General features: G+C 36.4%; 1 protein-coding gene across 2 annotated transcripts in view; it reads left to right on the top strand.

Moving 5' to 3' along the window:
* The window catches only part of LOC135584575 (mitochondrial thiamine diphosphate carrier 2-like), a 68063-nt gene extending 46889 nt beyond the window's left edge, over window positions 1-21174 (top strand). For both annotated transcript variants that reach the window (XM_065085654.1, XM_065085655.1), the window contains exons 5-7: window positions 2900-3052; window positions 14471-14620; window positions 20631-21174. In XM_065085654.1, the coding sequence (XP_064941726.1) occupies window positions 2900-3052; window positions 14471-14620; window positions 20631-20849 (522 nt within the window). In that variant the 3' untranslated portion in view covers window positions 20850-21174. The remainder of the gene's footprint in view (window positions 1-2899; window positions 3053-14470; window positions 14621-20630) is intronic.
* The last annotated feature ends 4389 nt before the right edge of the window (window positions 21175-25563 follow it).

The following is a 25563-nucleotide window of genomic DNA, read 5'->3' as shown; positions in this document are numbered from 1 at the left end:
TTCCTTAGAGTCAAGGTTTCATCGCTTCCTTAAGAGAAGCAGAGAGAGTGGCTGAAGAAGGAGAGAAAGGGTCATGGGTTATCATATTAGGTTGGGAAAGAGGATGAGGCCAAAATAAGGTTGAGGTGTTTAAGTGGTTGCCTTGAAGTCTAGGGTTCAGTCTCATTAGGTCTCATTTCAAGTTTTTTTTTTTTTTAATATAATTTTAATGTTACAAGCTTGTAGCAACTTTAATTGAGTTTAATTTGGTTCGGACAAAGATGATATTTTTAATCGAAACTCATCCTTCAATTTCACTTAAGTATCTCAAAGTTTAGTGTAACACTCTTTGATTTGCATCCCCATTTAGTTTTTCATTATTCCATCCATGGCTAAGTAGCTTATGATCTTCCATATATATGAGGTTTAAAACTTAAGCTTCCTTACGTTAATTGTGGTCAAACTCATTCAAGCCTTGAGATTTAGTTAAGGTCAATTAAAATTCCATCGCCACTTTTAGTCACTATATGCATGCTTATTACCATAACTTAACCTTATATTCAAATATGCTAGAACACTTTGACTTGTTGCGTTATACTTAATATAAACATTAATGCTTATGCATGCTCAACTAATATTTCGTAGAATACTGAAAATGATATTTTTGGAGAGCATGTATTTCAATTTTAAAAGTCGAAAGCATGAGCATGTTATTTATCATATTTATGACGCATAGACATCACAAATCGTATAACATATACATATTATTTATGCTTCTATTGGTATGCTAGTTGTAATTTGAAGTGTGAGACTCGAGCATTATAGAAAGCCTTGGTCATCAGTATATTGGGGCTGTGTACCATCGAGGGAGAATTCTAAGTACAAGTACCAGTGAGTCCTATGGGGGAGCTTGATTATATAAAGGTATAATCGGAGCGGTTGGAGAATTAGATTGCTCTAGAGTTCATATTCGCTTACGGGAGCTCGGTAAGTCAAAGGACAAGGTCGAGTAGGTGAATGTTGCTACCAAAGAAGTAAAGGAGAACAAAATTGACACGAGCCTTGTGACAAGAAGGCGGAGGCCATGCATAAGAGTTGTAGTTTATCTTTCCATCGACCAAGGGGAATTACTCGGAGAATATAAAGGTATTCAAATAGGTGGTTGAAAGGGGCGAGGAAGCGATGACGGGTCCAAGGGGACTTAGCTACCCCAAACCATCGGTTAAAATGGAAGTGGACTCGAAGGAGTGCCATAGTATCGCAGAGGTGGATTTGCTGATCACAAAGAAAGGAATGCAAATGCGAGGCGACATGGTAGCACTATGGTACCGTAGAGGCGAGACTTCCGTAGAGTCATCGATCTCTTGCTCTCATAGAGGGATAAAGCTTGGTGGTGAAAAGGGTCGAGGAGGTGGAGAATGCAGAGGCAAACTCCAATACTGAGATAAGGCTAAAGGGCAAAGGCCAGCGAACTTCGTAAGACCAGTCTTAACGAGCTTCTCATCGAAATAGCTAAAAGTGGGGGACTTCGGATCAATGCAAAAGGGCTCAACTTAGGAACGAAGTAGGCAATATGCAATGCTGCAACCTTTCTACTCAGAGGAGTAGGCGACATAAATGATGGAAAAGATGGTACAATCCTACAAGCGACCAAAACTATTGAAAACTTACTCTAAGTCGGAGCGAAATTTTGTTCTTTTCGAGCAGAGCTTCTTGCATTCCTGAAGTTTGATGACAATGAGAAGGCGACAACTATTGTCAAATCCTCTCTAATGGTGATCGGTGCTCTCGAGAGTAGACTGTGTGCTTCATTTCCTAACAGAATACCAATCAAAAGTGGAACTAATGCAAACTTACTTGGAGGTGACAACTAAGTGAAAGAGGAATCAATGTGTAAATTTTGTAAAGGAAAGACCTAAAAAATTTCAAAATCTACAAGGCGATACTCGTTAAAGCTCCAACAAGTATCCAACTAGTTCAAGCGACGCGAGACATCTGAGAGATTGGTGTACAATAAGGAAGGTCTTTTCCTTTATTCGAGGGATTTGCAGGAACCAACAAAGACCAGCACAACTCGGCCAACCCCATAGTAGAGTTAGAGTCATTTGTGAGTTGAAGCAACATGACAGATCAAAGTTTGACTACTTAAGAACAGTAGAGAGCAACTAGGAGCCAAGAATCACGTTGTAACTGGAGCAGAAAATTGAAGATTCATCAAAGATGAGGAGATGCAACGTTTACAAAGGTTTCGACGAGGACGTCGAAGAAATAAGTGGGGGAAAATGTCATGGAAAAATTTATAAATAGGGTGTTCGATGTAATGCTTGTGTATGTCCGTGTCTTTCGGTTTTGTTCATGTTTTGTATAACATGTAGAGGTCTTGTAGTAGGCTTGATAGCCTCATTTTGATTGGCTTTTGTGGTTATTTTTGGCTTGTAAACGCAAGTTGTGTGTAGTCGTCGCACAGAGGCAACACTGGCTAGAAACAAGTCATCCAGGTAGCCATTGTGGGGGTTTTCTAGCTCTGCAGAGTGGTGCGAAGTGTCAGCTAGCACACCACCAAGAGGCGACATGGTGCAATATGTGATAGACACACAAAAATGGCTGACCCTTTGCGGGGATGACACGCAAGAGTGCCACCATCCGAAACGGGGGTGGTCTATATATTGGTTCATGCTCGGACCAATATGTACTGCATGTTATTTATCGGTCTGGGCAAAACAGGTAATCTTGATGTACCCAAGATTGTGTTTTCTGAGGGAGTGTTTCTCCTGTGTCTATGAATGAATCTGAATTATTTTGTAAAAGAGTTTTTGGATAACATGTAAAGATTTGAGATTTTTTTAATAGATGCAATTTATGTAATGAATGCATTATGAGTGTGGGTGGTGACTGTTAGAATTTTTTTGTTAATCTATAGGTTTATACAACCATGAGATCTGCTTTTCTTGACATCATGAAAACTCGTGGTGTGCGAGGATTATATGCTGGCTTCTCACCTACACTTGTTGAGATCATTCCTTATGCTGGACTGCAATTTGGATCATACGACACTTTCAAGCGATGGATGATGGTAAATATTAAGAATTTTCTGTTATTTTTATTCATTTCTTGAAATGTTTGATTGTGTAAGTTTCGCATGTAATTACTATTGACGGTGTTCAATAGATTGCATCAACATAAATGTTTGAAACAAGAACTTAATTACAGTTTACATTGTCCTCATATCAACCTGTCAACGTTGCTACATTTGGACTGAAAATATTAATCTTACCAGTTGAAATATCACTAACCAATAATGGTTCTATTCATAGTTTCAAGTTTTGATCCAAGACCCTACTTATCCGAACTGATGTGGGTTTGATATATACCAATATGCCAACACTGTAGGTGACTGGCAACACCAGTCAGTATGGACCAAAGGGGAAGAAAGAGGAGACGAGGGGAAGAAGATTAGGACCTGAAAAATGCACCTGTCAGTAACTATCAACAAGAGTTTTTTGCCATCCAGGACTCCAGATTCCCAGAAAAAAAATTTGTTGGAGAAGAGGATCTGAAAATGTTCCTACTATGACAGCCAACAATAAATAGCTGTTTTCTATTGTCCAGGATTCCATGTTAGATAAAAGAATATTATTTCAAAAGAGGACATGAAAGTGCACTTGCTGTTGATAACGAACAATAAATAATTGTTTGCTGCTGTTCAGGAGTTCATATGAAAAAAGAAAAAGAAATTCTGTTATAAAAGATGGCTTGGCAATGAACTTGCTGTTGATAGCTGTTCCTATTTTTAACTGTCTAGGGCTCCAGGCAAAGAAAATAAAAATAAATTTCCTAATCAGACTGAGCTTAATTGCCCTTGCCCGGTTTGGGTGCTGGTCTTTGGTCGGACCAGTAAAAACTGTTGCTACATATCGTTTTGATTGTTTTTAACCATGGTTCTATTTACGCTTGTATATATATGCATATACATGATCCAATTAAAATCAATAATTAATATTCTTTCAGCATTAAGATTTATTTGTATGTTATATCTTATATGTATAGACTAAGCCTCACCATATATAGACCAAGTCAACTAGGAAGGTACTGTTTGTAGTTTGAAGCCACATCATTTTGTTCTGTCTATTGCATATCACATAATAAAATTTGTCATATGATTTGGAAAACATGTAGTGTTATCTATAAATTATATCTTATGTATATATTAGATGTATTCAAATGTATTGATATTTTTAATGATTATAACACGTGATTTCACAATTTTTTTAACTTTATTGCTATTATAATGAAAAATACTTTTCAAATTGAAAGTAGCATTTGTTGAGAATTTACGATCAATTATGTTGAAAAACAATATTGAAGTCAAATATGAGAAATATCGCCTTTATATTATTTATTGCTTTAGATGAATCTCAAACTGCCTCACAAACATGTTATTAGATCCAATTATGTTGATTTATTTTCTCTTGAAGCAAAGTTAAATATTAAAGATTGTCATTCTATAGTTGATGAACTTTGGCATGCTTGGTTACACAACCTCCAGATAGATTATGTGGCCAGGGCATGAAATTTCAATGGATAAAAGTTAAATTTTCTGATTTAAATGGGGCTTTGTGACATAAAGTTCAGAGTAAGATTTGCAATACTGGGTGGTATGGTACAAGTGATATTTACTGGTCCAATAGTCTATCAATACACAGACCAGGGTAAATTGGGTGGTACAGACCTAGTACCAGACAGTATTTTTTCTTTTCCGGCTTTTTTTTTCTGATTTTTCTGAAACTCGGTACTTGTTGGCCCGGTTCAAGCCTTGACTGGTACATGAAAGTGAACCTTTGTTCAGAAGATGTAGCTAGTACCAAGTTGAGAGAAGGCACAAACAAGTAAAGAATACTGCTAGAATAGTATAACAATCTCCTAAGTTCTATAGAGCTTTAAGGTGTTATTATGCATAGACAAGTGACTTCCAACTTGGAATTTCCACATGATGCCAAGATTTTTTGTGTTTCATGTATCCAAGCACGAAGCCATATAGAGAACTAGACATACACCCATCTATCCACTTAAGCTCATTGAAGATCAGTTGCATACACCAATGGAAATATCACATAGATAACATACCGTGTGAATGGAGAATACAAACATAAGTTATAGTGCTATGTTGTAACATAGAGCAAATGCTTTATGGTATAGAGGATGAATTGAGACAACTACATGATTCTCCAACTTGGGGATATAGTGATGGAGGAATTGATAAGTTGTAGCCTTTCTCAGCTATCAAATTGTTAATATGGCTGCAATGAGGTCCTCCATTGTCCCATAAAAGGGTCAACCAAACTAAGGCCATGACCAACCTAATATAGTAGGTTCGATTCCTTATGGGATGTTTACTTAGCCTGAGTAGTTAGGGAAGCGGCCTGCCACATCTGTTCAACCCCTGCATCATGCATGATTTCTTTCACAAATTATATGGGAGTTCTAATTTACTTGGCGGCCTGCCACATCTGTTCAACCCCTGCATCATGCATGATTTCTTTCACAAATTATATGGGAGTTCTAATTTACTTGGTCATGGTTTGACTAGTCAATCGTACTGATTCCTATTTAGGCTATTAATGGGGATTGACTGATTTTCTTTTATTTTTCCTTTTGAATCAATTGCAATTCATGTCTCTTAATCAATTTAGGTTAACTAGGATTCATGCCAATAGGAACCTTAGAATGCAAAAGTTAGGTCCAACCATCCCTTACATGGAGGCTCCACCTGTGGGGGTTGACCGACCGGCTTGGGTGATTCAGGCGGAGAGTCAACTAAAAGTAGGACAGCAAACCTGTGATGGGTATTCCAATCTATATTTTTTCCCTGACATTGAGCTAGCTGACCTGTGATGGGTATTCCAATCTATATTTTTTCCCTGACATTGAGCTAGCTAACTAGTCAGCTAGCCAGCTAGCTTAGAGAGGTTGACGTCCAAGTAATCTATGTATGTGTGTTATACCTCTTGGGCATGTGTCTGAAATTTTATCCCACAAATATGTCTATAGTTCTTTTCTAATTTCTATCTAATCTACCCCTCGACTTTCTTCTTCAATTTTTCCTATTTATCTCTTGCAGGATACTTTCTTTCCTTAGGGTAAGGTGACAGTTGTATCAAATCATATACAGTGGTTGCAGCATATAACAAAGGCAACAATAACAACATCTCATCTATAACATTTTCTTGTCTTTCTTTCATCTCATCTTCCCTCTTCTGCTTCCTGTTCTACCCTAAGGAATGATGAGTGTTATAGGAAAACCTGGAAGTCTTTGTATGACCTGTCAATTGTAGACACATTGGTCCTTGCTTGTTTGCTCAATAATTGAACCAAAAAACTAGCTGATAGTACAAAACATCCCTTACATGGAGGCTCCACCTGTGGGGGTTGACCGACCAGCTTGGGTGATTCAGGCGGAGAGTCAACTAAGAGTAGGACAGCAAACCTGTGATGGGTATTCCAATCTATATTTTTTCCCTGACGTTGAGCTTTTTAACTAGTCAGCTAGCCAGCTAGCTTAGAGATGTTGAAGTCCAAGTAATCTATGTATGTGTGTTATAACCTCCTGGGCATGTGTCTGAAATTTTATCCCACAAATATGTCTATAGTTCTTTTCTAATTTCTATCAAATCTACCCCTCGATTTTCTTCTTCAATTTCCTATTTATCTCTTGCAGGTTACTTTCTTTCCTTAGGGTAAGGTGACAGTTGTATCAAATCAAATACAGTGGTTGCAGCATATAACAAAGGCAACAATAACAACATCCCATCTATAACATTCTTCTTGTCTTTCTTTCATCTCATCTTCCCTCTTCTGCTTCCTGTTCTACCCTAAGGAATGATGAGTGTTATTGGAAAACCTGGAAGTCTTTGTATGACCTGTCAATTGTAGACACATTGGTCCTTGCTTGTTCGCTCAATAATTGAACCAAAAAACTAGCTGATAGCACAAAACGTTGATCCCATAGAAGATCAACTACATTTGAAAGGAGTTGTACTTAGGTTGGTTGGCAAGTTTTGTACTCGTTAAGAAATCTAATGCACATATTCATTGACTTTATTAACTTAAAGATCTTAAGAAAAAGAGCAGTTTACCCTCGAGAGTGGACTAGGAGTTTGAGGTTGGCCGTAGAATATGCATTTTCCAGTTTCGTGGATGCTTTTTCTTCATAAAATCAAAGCTTGATATGCTTAGATTTTGAGGTGAAAATGTTGTCCGCTCACCTAACATGGTTTGCACTACAGATGTTTCATTGTTTGAGTGGGGTCACCGACTGTGTCATTCACAATACGGGTGTCAGCTAGGGATGATTTGACTTGGATCCTATGTGTCAGTCAGATTGGACCAATGGGATCAAAACTGATAGATGAAGTAATTCAAAATTAAAGACTTTAATAGATATATTTAAAAATAAAAACACTAAAAAAATTAGAATTAGGAAATAAGAACATACAATGCTCAAAAGTCCTTTACATGCATATTTCGTAGAAATCTATCTTTAAAAGAAGTATATAAAAGATAAAGGAATTCAATAAAAATACTATTATAGGATTATTAAAAAAATAATCATATCATATTATGATATTATTATAGGTAAATAACTCTTGTATATTGCACCAAAAATTATCGACCTATAGGTTTAAAGATAAGTCCCTTTTGTGGCCCTAATGTTTCTCTAATCATCATCCAAGTGAATTGTAGGGTAGTGCGAATCAAATAAAGAGGGTTTGAGATCAACTTTGAATCTTATGACATCTCTATTCCCTGTGGCTACTTCCCTGTGTATGCTTACAATGTCATGGATTATTTGTATCCTGATGGGGTTACAGGCTATTTCTATCCTTATGAGGTCATGGGTTATTTTTATCCTTGTGGGATCACAGATTATTTATATCCTTTTCTCTCTTTAGACTCTTTTCTTTGTATGTTACATGATAGTGGATGGAGATATTGCAACAATGGTGGTAGACAACATATGCATTGGTTATAACAAAAGGGTAATTAGAACCATGGTATGCAATACCGAATGTTACCGCTCGGTACGGGTGGTACGTACCGGTTCGACGGCATACCGGTACGCGGACCGCTTGGTACCGGATGGAACATGCTATAGTGCTACAATATTACACTATAGCAGCGCTACAGTTCTATATTGTAGCAATGCTACAGTGCTACAGTAGGAAGAAAATATATAAAACTGTTCGGTACACCCTGGTGTATCGCTCGGTACGCCCTGGTGTACCACTCGGTACGCCCTGATGTACCGCTCGGTATGCTGGTACCGTATCGTACCGAGTCAACCTCGAAACACCGGTACGGTATTGCATACCTTGATTAAAACATTATTATAGTCACAAATTTTTTGTTTTCCTTTTATCGCAACTTAGCCCTATTCATTCCCTTTCGACTCCTCACTTTTCTTTCTTCTTTTGATATTCTTAAAATTATCTAATGGTGAAAATCAACCAAATTTGGCCGAGTAGGATTGTCCCATCGGTTTCTGAGTAAAGGCACATAAATTGATCAAAGTTTATTTGACCTTGGATGATACCGATGAGGATGCACATATCATATTGGAATGACATTACCATACGTTGTCAATAATGGATTGGAGGAATAAATCAAAGTTCAATTACCTTTGACTTTGAAGCGTACACCAATGACATTCTCATTGAATGTACTACAGTTAAAGAGACAACTAGTCGACCTCTAAGAGATGTTCAACACCCAACAAGGTGTGTGGGCTGCTAAAAAAGTTAATTCAGCCAAATATGCCTTCAGGGTGAGGCCTAATAATTTCCTTGGTTAACAGGATAAAAAATCTCACATCTAATGTTTGCTGATGACATCATTATGACTTTCAAAAGTTCCAACAACACCTGTATTAATCTTCAAAGAATCCTTAAGACCTACTCTTCTTTCACTAATCTTCAGATAAACCAACACAAATTTGAGTTATTCTTCCCCAAAAACAGACTTGCTGATGTCAAACACAAAATCACTTACCTTCTAACTTGAAACACTGGTAGTTGATCTATGAAATACCTTGGATCCTTTTTATCTGTTTCCTAAATTCCTGAGTTTGCAAAACTCCTTGGTTGACAATGCTACCAGAGAATGCAAGGATGGTTCAAAAGCTTGATTACACAAGCTGGCAAAACTATTCTTATAAACTCTGACCAATTCCATTCCAACTCACTTTCTTTTGAATATGAAAATTTCTTACAAAATCCTTAATCGAATCATCAAGATTTCTAGAGAATTATTTTGGCATTCAAACCCCCACACACAAAAAAGATCAACCTTATTGGTTGGGACCGGATTGTAACCACCAAAGCTAGTGGAGGTTTACGTATCCGAAATATCCTCACCATCAAGAAAGCCATATGTGCCAAACGTCTCATCCCCCTTCTAAATCAAGACAAATACTCTTTGGGTTCAAATTCTCACTAAGAAATATGGTTACCTCGTACCTTTGGCAAACCAAACCCAAAGCCATCGACTCTGTTAATTGGAAGAACCCTCGCTCTCTTACTGACCATATCAAAACTGGCCTTAGGAAACACATTGGAAATGCCAGGAACACCTCCATTCTAGTTGACCCTTTGATCTCCAACTCTCCAAATGGCCAACCTTCTTCAACCCTGATACCCCCCAGTCAACCAAAAAAATCTCAACTCTCCTAATGGGAAATCATTCGAATCCCCACATTCTTCAAAGATTGTTTCATTTCCTAATAATTCAGATGATTCAAAGCTTCTATATTTCAGCCCACCCTGATGATGACTCTTGGGTATGGTCCTTTACTCCAAACGGTCAAGCTTCTATTAAAAGTGCTTACCAATTTTTGAGAAAAGAGGGCCAGAAAGATGAAGATGATTAGCCTAGATGGAGGGTTATGTGGAGCCTAAATGTTTATCTCAAAACGAAGATATTCCTTTGGCAACTTTTGCTCAACAGATTGCCTACCTCTAGTTACATCTCTAGAATACTCCATTCCCAAACTGATAATTGTCATGTTTGCAAGCAGTACTCTGGCTCTCCTTGACATGTCTTCTACGAATGTGAGCTTGCTCGAGAATTCTGGATAATCGCTCAAAATCACCTACAAGCTAACTTCACTCTCTCTGAAACTTGGCATCAATGCTCCTGGCTTCTTGAAACACATCCTTCCAACCTTATTCCAGATTATGATCTATGAAGTATCATTGGCCTTTCACTTTGGCATCTCTAGTTAAATCACAACAACTCCTGCTTTTGCAACTTCCAAATCGAAGCTTCTTCATTATGGAGGAAGGTGGCGATTTCCACCAATGACCTCCGTCAATCAACAAGAGATGTGAGGGGAACTTGTCCATCAATACTAAAACCACTTCCACTGTTCCTCTGCATGATTTTGTTCTTGAATGCGATAGAGCTTTTTTACCTAACCAACACAATGCAGGCTATGGAAATACTATCAGGGATGTACAGGGCAACTTGATTGCAGCTGGATGTTCTTCATGTTTTGTCGCTTCCTCCACTCAAGCTGAAGGTGTTGCCATCCCTAAGAGGCTCCAGCAAGCACAGATGCTTGGTCTTTGATGCATTTTGATCCTCTCTGACTCTATGAACTGCATCAACTATGTCTCTAATGTAATTAAGGTACCTTGGTACCTATCTTCTCTCTTTCGGGACATTTTGTTTATGGCCGAGGTCACCGCAGTTAGTTATTGTCATATTCCCTGTTGCTCTAGTGGTTACTCTCACTTTCTGGCATGTCAGAGCCTCACCAATAGTTGGGAATCAGCCTCTACCATTGCCCCTCTCTCTATCATATCTGTAATCACTTTTTTGAGTGATGCTTAGTGTTTTATTTGAAAAGAAAAACTTATGTGCTTCTTAACGTCAAGCTAAACTTTAAAGAGGTTTCACAACATGGTAGATTGAATTCCACAGAACCATTTATGATGTCTAAAGATTTAATGGGCCATGAAAATCCTTGTTCATGATCTACAAGGTGCCTTCTTTTCTTGAGAACATTTTAGAACATAATGGTTTTTCAGATACCAAAAGGTCTTTGATTGACCTATTTCGGATTATTAATAATATGATCAATCACCAAGTTGCAACCCAATAAGAAACTCTTTCTAAGCAGCCAATTTCAACCATCGGCTTGTTACTTATTTGACACTAATTCGTCCACTTTTAAATCATACCAACATGGACTGTGTACATTGATAACAAATTGCTCACTTGGGGGCTGCCTCATTCTAGCTACTCTGGGTAGCTTCGTGGCCTGAGACACCCTTTATTTCAGTTCTAAGGCCTCCATGGCCAACCACAATGCCTTTCTAATTGAACTGCAGTTAACATAACTGAGTGAGAATCAACAAACATTTGATTGGTAACAATGGTTAGGGTGAGAATGGGGCATAGGTACTTGTATGATCAAAGATCTAGCAGAGCCAAGGTGATGGCTGTTAAATTTTGAAAGTTTGAAATGCAGCAGAAAATACTATGATTATCTGTATCATCAACAATCAATCTTGGTTCAAGTTCTTGAGAAGTTTGGAGGATATTATTTCTGAATGTATCCTGTCCAATGTTTTAAAATGTAATTTGCATGTGTATGCAGTCATGTTCATAAGGCCATGCAGCCTTGATGTATGGTGTTATTGTGTAAGCAAAATTTATAGCACATAAGTGGTGCGCATAAGCAAGAAAATGAGATCACAAAAATTTGTTTGTATTTCCTCAATGGGATTGTTTCAACTTTTACTATTATTCTTAACTGTTATATATGGTCAATGATAATGTAACATTTATTGTTGAAACCTTAACCCATCTTTTACATCTTTAATTAACTACTATCGAAAGTGAGGATAATTGGCATTCTATTATTTGGCCTTGGTATATTTTTACCACTAACTATGTAGTCTTGATTTTGTGTCTCTAGGTACACGTAATCTAATATTTTTGAATATTCTAATTGAACCTCATATAGTCTTTGCGTACTGCAAATGTAGTGTTGTACCTTGATTGTGTGGTTTACTACAGCATTTTAAAACATTGATTCTGTTGTTGTCTATTTGTGAGATGGAGCCTTGCCCGAAGGCTTCCTGTAAGCTTGGAAACTCATTTGACAAGTATCACACTTTATTTGGATTAATGGGAAACTCTACTAGTGGTTTTACATATTGTCATACTTCAAGTGCCTAAGATCAAAGGGGTTGTCCTTGAGGAAGTGCATCAAATTATTTAGGGAAACCATCTGGCATAGACCATAAACCAACAAAACTTTGTGCCAAGGCTACTATTGACAGACTTTCAAGTTGGCTGTTGAAGGGTTTGTCAACTACTATAGTCATTGCTAATGCCGTAAGAACATCCTTAACTTACCAACAATTTTCAAGGCAGGTACTAAGAGCTTGGTTCTTGTCTGAGAGTCCAGCACGATCATCTTTGTTACCAAAAGAACTCTTTTTTCTATATCTTCAGTGTTGTATTTTCATAAACAGATCTGGATAATTCACGGAGGAAGCCAGAGAGGAAACAAGCAAGGATGCTTCATTTCTCCCTATAGATTGAGTTCAAAGAGAGGAGGGGACTGAAGAGGTCAGAAGGTGAGGGAGGGTGGGATAGGACTAGGTGGGACATAGGACTTCGGATGGTGATAGTGATGTGACAAATGGTTTGTCACAGAAGCTTTCTCCTAGAGGATGAACTAGGGGAGCACAACTTGAGGATCCAAAGCTTAAATCCTAAGGCAGTGGGGGAAGAAGTGTTTAATTCTGTCTCTACACCATACCAAGGCGAGGCCATACCAACTCCTTACCCCTGGCAATAAGTATGTGAGTTTCTAATGACTTGGAGGTTTGAAGATTACTTGAAAGTAAACTTACTAGTTTTATTTTGCAGAATTAGAGGATAAGTGTGCAGTAAAGAGGAACACCACATCCAAATGTGGCCATATGGCTCCTGTTTAATGAAACTCTAGCCTCGAACAGTACATTAGCCTATTATGTTGTTCTCCACATGACCCTACAACCATGTTAGCCCAGAATTAGAGTATCAAGATTCCATCATTATCAACTTCCATATTGCCAACATCTAGCATTACATGGAAAAAGGAATCCAACTTTTGAATGATATGGTGCTCTATGCAGGCAACCAACAGTCCATGAACTAGCCAGTTTCTGAACATTTTCATGGGCCAACATTGATGTGTATCGAACCCTACCATAGATCAAGATGGCCTTTGGAGCATCAGGATGCCATCCTTTTCAACTTCCATATTGCCAACAGCTGCCATTACATAGAAAAAAAAATACAAATTTTAAACCTTGCTTTGTAGATCAAGAAAGGTCTAACTTGATATCAACGGAAGCCAAGCACTCGTTCCATTTTAAGGTGCATTTGTCATGTCAAATTTTGTGTCTCTCCACAATCAAAATCCTTCTGTTGGTTGTCATATGCCAAATGCTCCAATCAAATCCTTAAGGAAATTTCTTTTCCACAAGTTTGGGAATTAGAACAGCAAGAAAATAAAGTAAGAGGTGTCCTCTGTCTCAAGTCCTTTTTTTGCATACTTATAGCATGTCTGTTTCCTCAAAGAGAAACGTGAAGTACTCTTATGATAATGCGTATTAGTTGCTTAAAGTTAGATATGAGAGGAACTCCCTAATAACTTCCTAGTCATTATATTCATTCCTACTCAATTGAAATGTAGCAGAGTTGCAAGCATAGATCAAGATAAGTGTTGGGCTCTAGTTAGGTGATTATAGTGGACATGAGATCATTAGCATTTTGAGCAGAATATTTGCCCTTGATTTGTTTGATGTGATACCCTGATTAGTCCCATTATTGAACTGAGAAGAGGCTTATGATGAGGGAGGGAAAATTTGTATATGGTCATAACAGTTTCTTTTCAGCTAATCCAGGTTTTCCAATCTATTAAATTTTGCCATATTAGAACATTGTAGATAAGAATAAAAGCTGCCAGTACTTTACCCAGGTTATGATTAGCTATTTGTGCCTTGTGAAAGTGTTCTTACAGAATTGCATATATATAAATATATGTAAGTTTGAGGGTGAGTCTTGGTACAATGATAAGGTTGCTCCATTGCGACTTGGGAGACCAAGGTTCGAGTTACAAAAATAATCTTTTTTAATATTTAAAGATAAGGCTGCGTACATTGACCCTTCCTAGACCCCATATTGCGGGAGCCTCGTGCATTGGGTATGTTTTTCTTTAAAATATATGTTTCTATAGCTTGCGCATGTTTAACAATTTGGTTTCACCATTCTACTACCAACACTAGAATCATTCATCCTTGGGCTCAAAGCATAAGATCGAAGGGTAACATTGACTTATATAAGATTTTGCATGACTTTTAATTTATCTTACAATGTGTTGCATGTTATTTTATTCAATGGTTGTAACTAGAATTCCATTTTTTCCTACATACAGGCGTGGAACAGATACAGATTTTCCAATATTAGCTCAATGAGGCCAGATGATTCTCTCTCTAGCTTCCAGTTGTTTCTATGTGGGTTTGCAGCTGGAACGTGTGCGAAAGCCATTTGTCACCCTCTTGATGTGGTCAAAAAGAGATTCCAGGTTACTCCATAGGTCACCTTAATGTAATGCTAGATGGCCCAAAATGCTTGATACAACCAATCTAGATCCTTGTCAATGGACACTACTTCAAGGGTCTTTCTAGCTTTGCATAATCCCATTTATCATTAGTTGGTCAAAGATTGAGGCCAAGCTCCTTAATATCTTGTTTCATTACTTTTCATAAAGGTTTATTACTTTTGACATTATTTAGATAATTTTTCTGCTTGCTCCTTTTAGTAAAAACTAATATATGATACTGCTTCACATTCGACAGAGGTTGTGCATCTCCTTTTCTGTGGCAATCAATATTGTTTGAATTTACCAACTTAATATAATATATAATGTTGATCAGTTCAACTTGAACTAGTTAATAATAGATACTATTCTAAGCTTTTTGGGTTTCTTAAAACTTTTAAAAAGGTTCCTTTGAATACTATGTTTATTTTTTTCAGAATAATTTAATGGCAGGTGTATTATCATCATTTTCAAGCAGGCATTTTTTGTCATAAGAAAATTGGACAGTTACGTAACATAAAAATTAGTAGTAATTTGCCATCAGAGCATGTTAGAACCATGAGCCATGTTGTGGCATAGAGTGAGAAATGTTTGTATATATTAAGTTGAAATAACATCTGTTTGCATAAAAGAACAACTGATTCTTTGAAGTGTTTATTCATGAAGGCCACCGAGTGCACTTTGAAGCAGATATTAACTAAAGGAGTGATAAAACCCTAGGGCTTTATCTAAGAAAATAGATAAGGATTTGATTGCTTCGAGGGGATCAATCTCTAAGTTGGCTTAAGGCTTTGAGTTGTATTTGATTGCTTGAGAAAAATAAGTCAAAAGCATTACATATATATTAAGTTATGTAATCCTTAGTCAACTAGGACTAGGATTTCTGACAAAAATAAAAATAACAATTCCTAATTTGCTACATCAATGGACTCCTAACATAATTAGGAAAAATTTAGAAACTCTTACCATAACTAAGAAAAACTAAATAGGAAAATAAAGGTTAATATCAAATCCCTATAATTAAGGACTCTTAAAATTAAGGAACCTTAACATTTCTTGCCTCTCTAAAATAGCTTTGTCCTCCAGGTTGAGTAGCAATAAATTTTGGAAACTTCTCTAATGCTTTGTAAGACTCCAAAATGGTATCTTCAATTAGTAAGTTGACCCATTGAACAAGCACCTCGGTGACAAGGTATCTATAACGCATCATAATACGTCGATCAAGTATGGCTTGAGGCAGGGTTTAAACCTTACTAGTAGAAGAAATATGTGGTAAATGGTGTTGCACCACATCATCCTCACCTAACTTCTTTTTAAAGTAAAAAACATGAAAAACTGGATGTATCCTAGAGCTTGTTGGCAAGTCCAAGCAATAAGCAACTGGGCCAATATGTTCCAACACCTTATAAGGCCCAAAGAATCGAAGAGATAGCTTCATAGAAGATCGAACCTTTTGTAGAAGTTTTGCTTGTAGGGTTGAAGTCGAAGGAAAACTCAATCGTCCACTGCAAACTCCCGCTCACTACAATTCTTATCAGCTTGTTGCTTCATTTTAGCATATGAGACTGAGATTATCTCTTAGAAGTTGAATAATCTTATCCCTATCAAGCATTCCTTGTCCACTTGATCAACCTTAGAAGAACTAGGCATATATTTTGTAATCATGGAAGAAGGGTCGACTATAAACCGCCTCAAAAGGAGTCATTTTAGTATAAGAGTGATAAGTGATATTGTACCACCATTCTACCCAAGGAAGTCATTTCATCCACTCATTCCTTGTTCACTACTTCAGTCTGCCAATCTGTTTGCGGGTGATAAACAATACTCATATTCAACTAGGTATCCTGTAAGCAAAAGAGCTCTTTCCAAAAGGTGTTAGTAAAAACTTTATCTCGATCACTAACAATGTAATATGTAATTTCATGCAACTTCACTATATTTTCAACAAAATTGCGAGCAACACTTGTAGTAGTATAAGAATGTCGTATAACACAAAAACGAGCATATTTTGTAAGACGATCAACAACCACAAAGATGATGGTTTTACCTTGAGATGGTGGAAGTCCATTAATAAATTCCATGGATATATCAATCCAAGCATCATCAGGAATAGGAAGAGAATAAAGCAAACCAGGGGTAGCAACTATCTCACCTTTGTTGCGCTAGCAATCATCACATTTTGCAACAAACTTCTTGATGGTTTTCTTTGTACCCTTTCAATAAAAAGGTTGACAGATGTGTTGATCATCAATGAAACTCCTTCAAAATTATGTTCTGGCAAGAAGAATTTGGTGCCAAGACAATTCTGCCCTTGTAGCGCAAATCTATGAGATCCCAACTGTAATTAAGAATAAAAGTTGGATCTTCTTCTAGCTTTTTAATAACATCTTGAACTTCAGGATTATCTAACCATTAACTCCTAATAAGTTCTAGCGTTTTACAAGTAGAAATAGAAATAGCCACTAGTTAAGCTTTTGCTCTGGAAAGAGAGAAAGTGCATTTACAACTAAATTCTCACTCCCCTTGAAAATAATTTTGTAGTCAAAACCCAATAGCTTAGTGACCCATTTTTGCTGATCTAAAGAAGAAATCCTTTGCTCAAGAAAATATTTTAGGTTTTTGTGATTAGTGTGTATTTGAAATCGTCGACCAATTAAGTAAGGCCTCCACTTAGTGACTACATGAACAATGGCTAACATCTTCTTATTATAAATAGATAAACATAAATGAGATGGGGAAAGTGCCTTGCTAGTATAAGCAATTGGACGACCTTCTTGTATTAGTATAGCTCTAATACCTGCTCCAGAAGTATAAGATTCAATCATGAATAACATGTTAAAATCTAGTAAAGCGAGAACTGTTGAATCTCGGATTTTGATGATGAAGTCAATTGTCATTTGTTATCTAAGACAATAATCAGCAGGATTAACTACGATGAAAGTAAGATATGCAGCAGGAGTTGCGCCGGAGTCAAGACAATGATCACGTTGGGAGTTCGAGAGTTCGACGGAAGTTCGGACAGTCGTCGGAGGTTCTGCGGGAACAAATCCGAGAAGTCCATAAGCTTGCCAAAGAAGCTCGTCAGAACTCGCCAAGTGGATCGTCGCAAGTCCAGGAGTTTGCCGGAAGTCCGCAGGAGCATCACCGAGGGTTCATCGGATGATCGACGGAAGTTCGCCGGAAGCTCGCCGGAAGAAGCGATTGACGCACCGGAGCAAGTTGTAGTAAATGTCTTAGAGAATATCGTAGTTAGCACAATGATTAAGTTGGAAATGGGAGGTGATCCCATTAACTTAATTTTGGGGCAATTGGGCCCTTGAAAAACCCAAATTGGGCCGAATGGATCAACCCATTCGGACCTTGATTTCTGCCAGGCGGTTGAACCGCCCAAGCCAGGCGGTGGCACCGCCTGGGCTCAGTCTCCGAGCGAGACTGGGCGGTGCAACCGCCCCAGCCAGGAGGTGGCACCACCTAGGCTCGGTCTCCGAGCTCTGGCTGAGCGGTGACTTTACTACCATGCTTTCCCTTTATGATCACTTGTTTTCCTTTGACAAAAAAAATTATAATTAATTTAGAAAAATTTCAAGAGATATCGTCTAGAGTTAATAGCCACTTAATTTCAAGCACAACCTCATAGTCCTCCAATGATAGTAAGAAAAAATCCACAAGTAATTTTTGCCTTCGCATAACAAGGCTTTAGAACACTTATTATCATAAGTTAAAATTTGCCCATCAGCAACCTTTACCTCGAACTTATCACAATGTTTAATGCGATAGGTCAATTGCGCAGCAACCTCGATATCCATAAAAGTGCCGGTGCTACTAGTATCAATCAAAATAGTAATAGACCGACTTTTCAAAAAGCCCTTCAACTTTCATAGTTTAAAGATTATAATAGCTAGCTAATGCATGAACAATGTGTGACAGGTTCAATAATCTCATTATTATTAGTACCTTTATTATTAGAGTCTACAACCTCAATCTCTGGTTCCTCTCAATTGGTTCAATTATCTAAAGTTTTTCTTGCTTGCATTGATGCTCCCTAGTCCACTTTTCATCATAATGCCAATACAAACTTTTTGTTGATCGTTCTTTGAGTTCCTCTTGGGTCAATCTTCAACATTAGGATTCCGATTACGAATGGTTGGAGTAGTGGACTTGCTAGTTACCTGTTTATTAACACTCTTGGTTCGACGATTTTTCATGTTAATTTTTTCTTCATGCAGTCATGTTAAAGAACTTGCAGTTGTTATAGTGTGAGGTTAGCGAGCCTTAATTTTATAACGAATGTCTGAATTAAGCCCTTCAATGAATGTTCCCACAAATTGCCTTTTCAGTCTAATCTTTAGCTCGATTTAATAGTTGTTCAAATCGACTTTGATACTGTAACACCGTATAAGTTTGGTGAATCTTGGCAAGCTACCCATCAACATTCTCATATTCGTATGGTCCAAAATGAACAAAAAGCCTTTTCTTAAATTGCGCCCATGAGGGAACTCTATGACAGGTTTCATGCCAATTATACCATTAAATAGCATCCACATCCAGTTAGATTGAAACTATTTCCACTTTAGTATCTTCTGGAGTTTTATAAAACGAAAAAATTTCTCTGCTCGAAAAATCCAATCGGTCGGATCTCTATTGTCCCATCTAGGAAATTCTACTTTCATACGAGGATGACCATTGTCATGCTCTTAGTAACCTCTTCCTGTAACTTCAGATCGGTTTAGCTGTTTTACTAGCAGAAGTCGAATTTTCATCTTGTTGATTTTTGCTAAAACTCTCAAGCTAACTCTTTTTGAAATCATTGAGAGTTTCTTGCAACCTATTCTCAATTTTTGCTTCCAAGGCTTCAAATTGAGATTTCATAGAAGTATCTGTAGTTATTGTGTATGATTGTAGATCTGCAATTCCTAAGTTCATAGAAGTATCAATAGTTATTGTGTATGATTGTAGATCTACAATTCCCAAGGGCATGAGCACTACTTGGTGTTGAAGGTGAAGTGGTCGTTGGCGGTGCGGGCATTAGGGCCTACGGCAGCATTGGAGAGGAGATTGAGGGAACATCGAGGAAACATTGCAAATACTTTAGGAACGTCGTGGAAATGCTACAAGAACTTTGGGAAGGTTGCTCTGATACAATATGATAAAACCTTAGGGCTTTATCTAAGAAAATAGATAGAGATATGATCGCTTTGAGGGGATCAACCTCCTTTTGATCACTTCGAGAGGATCAACCTCCAAGTTGGCCTAAGGCTATGAGTTGTATTTGATTGCCTGAGAAAAATAAGCCACAGGCATTACATATATATAGAGTATTTAATCCTTAGTCAACTATGATTAGGATTTCTAACAAAAATAAAAATAACAATTCTTAATTTACTACATCAAGGACTCCTAACATAATTAGGAAAAACTCAAAAACTCCTATCATAACTAAGATAGTTTAAATAAAAAAATAAAGATTAATATCAAATCCCTAAAATTAAGGACTCCTAAAATTAAGGAATCCTAACAAGGAGATATTAAATAGTTCAAAAATAGACATTTAATGGAAGTTTTATGTTTCTAGTACCATGAAATTTTTTCTAATTGATCTGAATTTTGATGTCTGAATTAAGTGGAACAACTGGTGCCAGTACACATTCAAATTATTTATCTTCCTGCGTCCCATGCTTAATGTCTGGTTACTACTGCTTCCATCTCCTTTCAATGACACAAACACTTTAAAAGAGGCTCCTCACGTCATCCATGATTATCCTTTGCTACCCTTATCCACATGGTCAAATTCAGGTTTCTATTGAAAATATACTCTATTATCTCCCATGAATTGGGAGGCTTTGACTTCAATGGTGACCGTGAAACCATGTTGCTGCTTGTCAACCCATGTTTCTCTTGCACAGTTTTTCTGTTATATGTCTCCCATGCTGCATGCCATTCTTTATTTCGGGCTTTCTCTTGTTCTGCACTGTAAATTGGGCTTTCCTTACTGCAGATTGAAGGTCTACGGAGACATCCAAAGTATGGGGCAAGAGTTGAGAACCAGACATACAAGAACATGTATCATGCCCTATGGCAGATATTGCATGTGGAAGGGTGGCCAGGTCTCTACAAGGGCATCTTCCCATCGCTAATAAAATCTGCTCCTGCTGGTGCAGTCACATTTGTCGCGTACGAGTACATCTCGGACTGGTTGGAAACTCTACTCACATGAAAAGCGTTAATATAGTTATTTGGTTTGTTAGTTCTCTATACAGCAATTCTTTTTAATTTTCTGGGGAAGTGCAATTTTCATTAAAGCCACTTCATTATGGCAAACAATGTTTTGGTGCATCAGATGAGTTTTTGCAAGCCCATGCAATCATGATGCATGGTTAGGAAGTGTTAACAACAACTTAATTATGCTCATTCTTGCATTTGCTTGCCCTAACAAGGCCCTGTCTTTTGTAACATGAATAAACCACTCGGGCTAAAAGATATAGCTCTGTAATTTTTTTTCCCAGGAAAGGAACGAGGGGAGAGGTTGCTTTAAAAGCTCACTGGGGTTGTGTTATTCTCCCTTTCTATCGATTTTGCCTCATGCTGCATGATGTTATCATTATTTCAGTTATTGGCCATCAATAAGAGCTCCATTTCATCTAAATGTATGAATCATATCTAAGGATTGAATGAATTCGCAGATGTGATTGATGAAGCTTGTCCTCGTCTGACCGGTGTGTGGGCATTGGTCATACAGGTCGGCTGTCACTGAAGTCCTAATATATTATTTCCAATAGGTATTATGATTACTGGAACTGGACAGTGATTAACCTCCTTGTCTTTTTTGTTTTGTGATTATGAACTCCTAGAGTTTTTTGTTTTAATTATTTTAAAGAGGCATTAAAACAATAATGCGCTCTGGTCTCTTTGTTAATGTTTTTTAGAACCTGTCTCGGCAAATCTCTTCCAAACTGATATATGCTAAGATAGTTTAAATTGAAAATGACACTAAAAATAAAATTGAATCCAAGAAAGAACAAGTTATATGCTACGAATGCAAAAAGCTAGGACATTTCAAAGGTGAATGTCTCCAAGTGAAGAAGAAACAACCAAAGAAGAAGAAGGTACTCAAAACAACGTGGGATGATTCGAGCAATTTCGAAAATGAAGAACAAAGCAACAAGGAAATTTCCAACTACGCACTAATGGCTATCAAAGATGAGATAAGTAGTTCATTAGATGAAAATTTATCTTTCAATAAGCTTTTAAGTGCTTTTCATGATTTGTTCGATGAATGTAGAATAATAAGCAAAAAGTATAATTATTTGAATAAGGAGCATGCCCTTTTAACTTAAGCATGATAATCCTTCTTTGCCTCCATGCACTACGTGTGAACACTTAGAGGCACTTGAGAAGGAAAACTTGCTACTCAAATAAACTCTAGAAAAGTTTAAGATTGATAGCAAATCCTTAAACATGATCCTTGCCAATAAGGGTCACGTTCATAGAAGAGGCGAAATCGAATTTGTGAGTAACTCTTATCAAAATCCAACCACTTTTGTTAAAGGCCATACCTTGCATGTATCACCCTCCACCAAATGCAATTTTTGTTGCAAACTCGGACATGTTGCTTATAAATGTCCGTTTAAGAGATATAGTTCACACAAATTGATTTGGGTTCCTAAAGGAACCATAAAGAACTTTATGCAAAATGATAAGTTGAGTAGACCAATTTTTGAGGTACCCAAGGTCAAATAGTTACGTAAAAATCACCTTTTTTTGTAGAAATGTTTACCATCATAAGTTAGGAGCAAGAGATGATACCTTGATAGTGGATGCTTAAGGCACATGACCGAAAATCCATCTAAATTCTCTAAGCTCACTAGCCTAGATGAAGGGTATATCACCTTCGAAGGTAAAAATAAGGGTAAAATCATTGGCAAAGGAACCATAGGTAACAAATCCAACTTTTTTATTAAAGATGTGTTGTTGGTTGATAGCTTAAAGCATAATCTTTTGAGCATTAGTCAATTATGTGATAAATGATATATCATTAGATTTGAATCCAATGCTTGCATTATTGAACAATCGCACAAAAACATATCTATGATTTTCCTAAAACAATATAATGTATACACTATTGACATTGATGATCTTTGTAATAAAATATATTTTTCAATTTTGAATGACGATGCTTGGCTTTAGCATAGGAGATTAGGTCATGCTAGCATAAAACTAATCTCTCAAATCTCATCTAAAGAACTTGTAAGAGGTATTCCTAACATTAAGTTGGTTAAGGATAATGTGTGTGATGCATGTCAACTAAGAAAACAAATAAAAGGTAGTTTCAAATCAAAGAATCAAATAAGCATCTTTAGACCATTGTAATTGATCCATATGGATTTGTTTTGACCAATTGATAGAACAAGCCTAGGAGGTAGCAAATACACCTTCGTAATTGTAGACGATTATAGTAGATACATTTGGACATATTTCTTGGCACATAAAAGTGATTGCTTTAAGTATTTTTCTAAGTTTTGTAAACTTGATCAAAATGATATGATTTCATCAATTCGGAGTGATCACAGTGATGAATTTCAAAACCATGATTTTCAAAACTTTTATAAATATAATGGATACAACTATAATTTCTCTATCCCGAGAAATCCTTAACAAAATGGAATAGTAGAAAGAAAAAATAGGAGTTTACAAGAAATGACAAGAACCATGTTGAACGAACATAGCATTCCCAAATATTTTTAGGTCGAAACCATTAACACGGCATGCTATGTCATGAATAGGGTTCTAGTAAGACCATTACTTTCCAAAACTCCTTATGAATTATGGAATAACAAAAAATCCAACGTTTCATATTTTAAAGTTTTTGATTGTAAATGTTTTATCTTAAATGAAAAAGATGCCTTAGGAAAGTTTGATACAAAATCCGATGATGACATTTTTCTTGGTTATTCTTTTGTTTCTAAAGGCTTTCATATCTTTAATAAAAGAACTTTGGTTATAGAAGAATTTATTCATGTTATCTTTAATGAAGTTTTCGAATTTAAGAAAAATAGTTTTGATGATGATCTTAATTTTGATGTCTTGAATTTGAATGAAACCTCTCCTCTAATTAGTAACTTGGATACATCTTCTTTCGAAACATCTTTACCTAAAAAATAAAAGTATGCAGATGATCATCCTAAGGAGCTAATTATATAAGACACATCAAAGGATTTTCAAACTCATTCTTCTTTTAAAAATTTTTGTGCCAATGCCACTTTTCTTTCTCAAGTTGAACCAAAATGCATTGATGAAGCCTTAAAAGATGCTTCATGGGTTATCACAATGCAAGAAAAGTTGAACCAATTTAAGAGAAATGAGGTGTGGAAGCTTGTTCCAAGACTTAGTAACCATTTAGTTATTGGTACTAAATGGGTCTTTAGAAACAAGCAAGATGAATTTGGTATCGTGGTTAGAAACAAGGTTATATTAGTGGCCAAGGGTTTCAACCAAAAAGAAGGGATCGATTATGAAGAAACCTTCGCTCCTATGGCAAGATTAGAAGCCATAAGGATGCTCTTACCTATACTAGTAGTAATAATTTTAAGTTATTTCAAATGGATGTTAAAAGTGCTTTCTTAAATGGCTTTATTTCTAAAAAAAGTGTGTGTTGAACAACCACCGAAATTTGAGAACTCTTTTTTTCCTAATCATGTGTTTAAGTTAACTAAAGCTCTATATGGATTAAAACAAGCCCCGAGGGCTTGGTATGAGAGACTTAGCTCCTTTCTTGTCCCAAATAATTTCTCTAAAGGCAAGATCGATACGATATTGATTACTAAAAATTTTAAAAATGATTTTCTTGTTATTCAAACTTATATTGATGATATTATTTTTGGTTCTACAAATGAATCCTTATACGAATCGTTTGTCAAGAGAATGAGCCAAGAGTTTGAAATAAGTTTAATGGGTGAACTAACTTTCTTTTTAGGCTTACAAATCAAACAACTTAGTGATGGTATTTTTCTTAGTCAAACAAAGTATGCATTAAAATTGCTAAAATAGTTTACTCTGGATGGTTCAAAAGCTATCATCAATACTCCTATGAGTATCTCCACTAAGTTAGACATAGACGAAAGTGGAGAAAGCTTTGATAAAAGAACTTATAGGGGTATGATAGGTAGTTTACTATACCTCACCACAACTAGACCGAACATCATGTTTAGTGTAGGACTTTGTGCTAGATTTTAATCTAATCCTAAGCTATCTCATCTTAAAGCCATTAAAAGAATTCTTAGATATCTTAAAGGAATTGCTAATATATGATTATGGTATCCAGAATTCGAAAGCCTTGAGTTAATTACTTGTGCTGATGCGGATTTTACTGGATATAGAGAAGATAAAAAAAGCACATCCGGAACATGTCAATTCTTAGGTCATGCACTTGTTTCTTGGTCTTGTAAGAAACAAAACTCGGTTGCATTATCTACAATTGAAGCTAAGTATATAGCAGCTGGTGCATGTTATGCATAAGTTATATGGATGAAAAATACATTAGAAGATTATAAGATTCACTTTAAGAATATTCCTATAAAATATGATAACATAAGTGTAATATGTTTAACAAAAAATTCTATTCAACACTCTAGAACTAAACATATTGACATTAAACATCATTTCATAAGAGACCATGTTAATAATCATGATATATCTTTAGAGTTTATTGATACGAAACATCAATTAGCCGATATCTTTACAAAATCTTTAAATGAAGAATAATTTGATTTTATTAGAAGAGAGTTAGGGATGTTAAATTGGCCGAATGCATAAGTTTATTGTATATCTTTTCCAGACTTTCTTAATTTTTTTAAAATAAAGCTTTCATGAATTTATTTCATTTCGTAAATAAAGCTTTCATGAAATCTGGAATTTCTATCTTACTCTTAACT

This window comes from Musa acuminata, chromosome BXJ1-10, assembly GCF_036884655.1.
Source record: "Musa acuminata AAA Group cultivar baxijiao chromosome BXJ1-10, Cavendish_Baxijiao_AAA, whole genome shotgun sequence".
Classification (NCBI taxonomy): Eukaryota; Viridiplantae; Streptophyta; class Magnoliopsida; order Zingiberales; family Musaceae; genus Musa; species Musa acuminata.
This window is presented reverse-complemented; position numbering and strand designations above follow the sequence as displayed.